The sequence below is a fragment of the Tupaia chinensis genome, unplaced genomic scaffold, assembly GCF_000334495.1.
Source record: "Tupaia chinensis unplaced genomic scaffold, TupChi_1.0 Scaffold144164_1, whole genome shotgun sequence".
Classification (NCBI taxonomy): domain Eukaryota; kingdom Metazoa; phylum Chordata; class Mammalia; order Scandentia; family Tupaiidae; genus Tupaia; species Tupaia belangeri.
The window spans coordinates 149,135-154,756 of NW_006204020.1; the positions used below are offsets into that span (position 1 = coordinate 149,135).

The 5,622-nt window shown below is 36.3% G+C and overlaps 1 protein-coding gene across 1 annotated transcript in view; it reads left to right on the plus strand.

Moving 5' to 3' along the window:
- The window catches only part of LOC102481545 (diphosphoinositol polyphosphate phosphohydrolase 3-beta), a 7,020-nt gene extending 3,423 nt beyond the window's left edge, over positions 1–3,597 (plus strand). Inside the window, exon 2 of the mRNA XM_006166050.2 lies at positions 2,457–3,597. Coding sequence (XP_006166112.2) covers position 2,457 — 1 coding nt within the window. The 3' untranslated portion in view covers positions 2,458–3,597. The remainder of the gene's footprint in view (positions 1–2,456) is intronic.
- The last annotated feature ends 2,025 nt before the right edge of the window (positions 3,598–5,622 follow it).

The following is a 5,622-nucleotide window of genomic DNA, read 5'->3' on the forward strand; positions in this document are numbered from 1 at the left end:
AAGGAAAATATTTTAAAAAGAGTTGTTAAAATGTAAATATTTTCTGTGTTTGTAATCAGAAACATTTGGATTGAGTCCTACCTGCTAAGATTTTCCTAGCATCCAGATATTTTCAGTTTATGTAACTCGTAAAACTACTAAGGCTTTCATTTTTAGATTGCAAAAGAATATTTTGTAGTTATCACATTTTAAAGTAAGCATTCAAAGTCACATAAGTATTTCTTGTTAAATAAACTTCTGAAGCTCAGTCTAGAATAAATGAAAGGCTCCAAATAGCCTTTCATTTTTAAAGATTTTTAAAAGATTTTCATTTGGGGCCAGTAGATGGTGTAGTAGTTAAGGCACTAGACTCCCACATGGTCAACCACAGTTTGAGTCCCAGACCTGGCAGCTTGAAACTCAGGCCAGGTGTTTGTGCACATGCATCCAAAATCCCAAGAGAAGAATGGAGGAGAAGAGACTGTAGCTTGACGATCTTCCATGGAGGGTGATTTCTTGCATTCTGTCTCTCTGATGAGTGACACATCCTATAGCAAAACTCTCTCTCAAAAACAAAAAAGCTTTTCATTTAAAAATTTCATTGTAAACTGAGTGGTTGTCTATAAACTTCATCCTCCAAAAGTTTGATGCACAGTTGAGATTTTTCTCCTTATGGAGTCATTATATAATACATATACATTATTTATATGATGATTGCAGTAAAAATGTACAGCTGAAATTTTCAGTTCAACCTCTCCCCCAAAAAAAGTACATTGATCAAAGATAATTAAGACTTTCAGACATGATGTAGAAATTTGTTTCCAGCACATTTTAAAAGTTACTTATTTAATTTTATTTATTAGTAGTATTTTTATTTGCCATAGGGCACACACACTCACCAGAAAGAGGTCAAGGACTTGAACTATGGTTGCCCATGTAGGAGTGTCATTATGCCAAATATTGTCAGTTTGCCACAGTCCTCTCCATATTTTTTTCTCATGCATTTCATCTCCACTATTTTCCACTTCTTTTTTTTTATCATCATAATCTTCTTTATATTACATTGGATTACATATAACTTTACAGTGTATTACATTGTTTTTTCAAAAGGGAATGCCATGCATGTCAGTCAGTACAGAGACATTAATCTCCCCACTTCAACATTCCATATCTTTTCTGTTTTCCCCAATCATTATTTTTATTATTCTAATTATTTTTATAAAACAGTCAATTGCTATTTCTCATTTTGCTTGTAAAAATACTTTGCCCATCATGAAATACTTCTCAGACCAATCCAGTTGAGAATACTATACATGTCATCATCAACAGTTAATAAGCCTATCTGTTTCTCACTAACGTCCTGTCTCTCTATTGTTCACTTGCTATCTTTCTCTATCCTCTTCTCTTCACTTACCCCATTCCACACTGTCCTATTCTCATTAAGTACCTTCACTGTGTTTATGTCCTCCGAATTTTTGCTCTCTATTATAGAGCCAGCACATTTTTTAAAAGGCTAATTTTTTTTCCTCCACTGTACAAGTACCTATTCTTATCCTAAAAAAGAAATTTGAAGAAGATAAGTTGGAGTAAAGGTAATTTTGGTATGCATGACAGAGTTTACTATTAATGTGTAATGTGTCATATTTTCTAAAAAAAACCTGTTTGTTGATCAGATCACTGCTGAAAGAAGTAACTGAAAGGGGTGAGGTGTGGCTATAAATATTTTTAATTCCTTGTATGATTTCATTTGAGAGAACTGTTGTGTAGATGTTAACATTTTTGAATTTGGAAACATCAGTAAACCAGAAGTGTGTGTGTATAGGAGCAGGAACAGGCAGCTTGTAAAGTCAAAGCAACATCAGAGGGCCCTTCTAGGATAAATGGTTTAAGGGCCTCTGAAGTTGGAGTTCCTTCTTTTACTTCCCTTTATGCAGAGTGCAGTTGTAAGAAAAAGCAATTTCTCCCTTAATAGTTGTTAACTGGAAAAAGTGAGGTGAAAATGCTGCTTTAGAGCCTACGGTACTAACAGCTGGCCAGAGTTTTCTTTTTCAGAGTTCCTTTTGCAGAAACATAGACAAAACAAGTATTTTCAGCATCATTCTAGTATTATAATCATTTTTCTGAATGATTGTTGGTATATTAGAATATGAACCTTTGAGGACTACAACCCAGTCTAAATCCTCCCATATCCTCAAGGCCTAGAACAATGACCGAAATTTTGAGGCTTTTGTCATTGATCCAAGATTGGGAATTGTCAACTACCAGTATATTCCTAATTTCTCAGCTTCATAATATACCTGGGACATCATTATTCCCTCAGGCACTCGACTGACATCACAGTGGAACTGCACTGGATAATTCACTGAAGGCTTTTCCAATACAGAATGGTTGATGAACCATAGTAGATCCTCAAATATTTGTTGACTAGAAGAACTGATGAACCAATAAAATCCTATTAATAAGATTTTTTTTTTTAGGTGAATGGCATAAATGTTGTTCAGATTTACTTTGAAAGACTCAAGTATGTGAACCCAATGATGAATGGAATTGTGAAGCACAGGTGAGATCTTTCACACTTCCAAGGACACAGCTTATCTTATGCTTTTAGATACTTCTTCTCTATTCCAGTGATTATCCTCCAGGTCATTGCACTACCACTGTAACTGTACAAAATTCTAATTTGATACTTATGGCCTTTTTTGTGCTTTTATGATTATGTATCTGTATTTTTTTCCCACCAGATTATATGACCATGAGTGCAAGGAACTTGTTTCCTTAGTCTTTTTTTAATACCTAACATACAAAACATTGCTTGAAATATTGTAGATATCACTAAAGTTTGTTTAATTAATATTTTGTAATGACAGTGAAAGGTAAAACATTCATTTTCTAATCTGTCTAGCATTTATAAGGCTTTTGTATATCAGGTGTCACACAACTGTTTCAAGGCAGCTGTGAGATATTAGAAAGCAAAAATTCTTTCATATGTCATCTCAACTGTTGTATGTCTCCTGATGGCATTATATTACACCACCCATAAGATATATTTGCCAAAATTTTTCATCTAAATTTGACCATCTCTCTAGACATAATTCATAATGTATAGAAAATACAGGGGGCAGAGAAACACATTACATCACAGAGATGAGATCAACAAAATCCAGACAACAGGAAACTCTACAAGACAAAAGACCCAGTTTCTTCAGTAAATAGATTGCAAGAATTGAAAGAGATGGAAGATGAATCTATAGCTTAAAAGAGACTTAAGGGACACATTAGCCAATTGCGTGGACCTGTAAAATGAATATTTTAATGAGACAATTGAGATGACTTGAAGATGGACTGGATATTTAATATTAGTTGAGATAATAATATTCTGATTATATTGGAAACAAGAGTTCTTGTCTACATTCTCAAGTATTTATGGTTGAAATGATCTGATGTCTGGGAGTTCCTTTAAAATAATGAGACTGTATCTTAAGTGCATTGGAGTTATTAATGAAACAAGATTGGCCTTGATAATGTTGAAGCTGGGTGATGGTTAAATGATTCTTTATATATGTTCATCTCTACTTTTATATGTTTGACATTTTTCTAAATAAAAACTTAATAAAAACAGTTATTGAAGGTCTTATTAAGGATAACATACAGAAAAGGGAAGAAAATTTTCAGATTGTTTTAAAAAATATTGGCTCTTGGGAACCAGCAGTTAGCGTAATGGCTATGTCGCTGGACTCCCACGTAGTCGACTGCGGTTCGTGTCCCGGACCCAGTGGCTTAAAACTCACGCTGGGCGCGTGTGCATGCGTGCCCAAGATCCCGAGAGGAGAATGGAGGAGAAGGGATTGTGGCGTGACCATCCCCCCTGGGGAGTGATTTCTTGCTTTCTGTCTCTATGTCTCTCTCTGTCTTTCTGGCGAGCGCACACGCCCTATAGCGAAAACCTCTCCAAAAAAGAAAAAAAAAATTGGCTCTAGGAACCAACAGATAGCGTAATGGTTACATCGCTGAATTCCCACATATTCGACCATGGTTCTAGTCCTAGACACTTAAAACTCATACCGGACACGTGTGTGTGCATGCCTAAAGTCCCTAGAGGACAATGGAGGAGAAGGGATTGTGGCATGGCCATCCTCCTTGAGGGGTGGTTTCTCGCTTTCTGTCTCTCTGTTTCTCTCTGTTTCTCCGGTGAGTGCAACACAACCTATAGCAAAAATCTCTATTAAAGAAAAAAGTTGGTTCTAGAGTACCACTTCTAACCCAAGAAGTAAAATGCCCAAAAAAGAGAGCTGAGGCCTGCCTTGGTGGTACAGTGGAAATGCAACACTCTGTGATTCTGAAGCCATGTGGGAAGATCTTAGGATTGCATCTTGAGGCCTCCCTGTACACTTAGAGTATACACTTGTACCTGTGATCCCAGCTGGCTGAGGCCGGGTATAGATCACAGTCTGAAGACACTCTTGGGGATACCTGTGTCTCTCTTGCTCTCTAAAGAAGTACATTTTAAAAAGAGAGAAGGGAAACATACCTTGGAGTGGCTAGTGCTTTCCTTGGTACAGAACTATGTTAGGAGGGTCTGTCTCTTTATTTGTTTAAGAGAAATTGTTGCTATAGGGTGCATGTGCTTGCCTGAGAGATAGAGACAAGAGTGACAACAAGTAAGAAATCACCCCCCACGGGGCTTGGCCATGCCACAGTCCTTTCTCCTCCATTCTCCTCTTGGGATTTTGGGCATGCACGCACTTACACCTCGCATGAATTTTAAACTGCCCAGTCTGGGACTTGAACTTTAGTCAACTACGTGGGAGTCCAGCAACATAACCATTATGCAATTTGCTAGTCTTGGGAGGATTTTTAATTTTTAATTTTTACCCATTGAAATAGAAAAAGTTAAGTCCTTATTTATACCTACTAGAAAATGAGAATGGATTCTTACATGCTATTGAGCAGGGTGTTTATCAACACCTACAACCCATTTCATATTAATTTGGAAAATCAAAAGGATGGAAACAAGGAGCAAATTTATGAAATTGTATAAAAATCCACAAAATACCATTTTAATCTCTTTTTTAGGGGAATAGTAGGTATATATTTGTTAGTTATACATTAATTATGGTTAAAGTTTTTTTCACAGGTAGGTGTAACAGCAAGGCAAACAGCAAAAATTCCTCACTGTGTTGAACCATTTTGCATTTCACAGACTACAGATATTCCTTCAGTTCTGCACTGTACTTAGAATTGTGTAAAAGCTAAAGCCATCTAGGTCAGAGTTACTAAAGTTGTGTGTACATCAGCAGACAGGGAGTCTGTCCTGACTTTTGTGAATCCAAAAAAAGCCCCAAACAAACAAATAAAAAAAAGCAGCATTTGAGGACCCTCCCATGGAAGACAAATTCCTAAGTGAAAGACTGAGGCTGAAGCTGCCTCTTCTACTCCTGCCTTCTAAATGAAATCTAATCTTAAGAGCAAGCAGTTCCCCAGTTACAACTGATAGAGAGAAGTGAAAGATTTACCTTAGACCCCTTTTACCAGGAGGGCGGAGCATTCACTTCCAAGGTTCCCTTGTCAGAAAGCACCATGTTATTTATTTATATATATATATATACATATATATATATATGTATATATATAATATATTACATA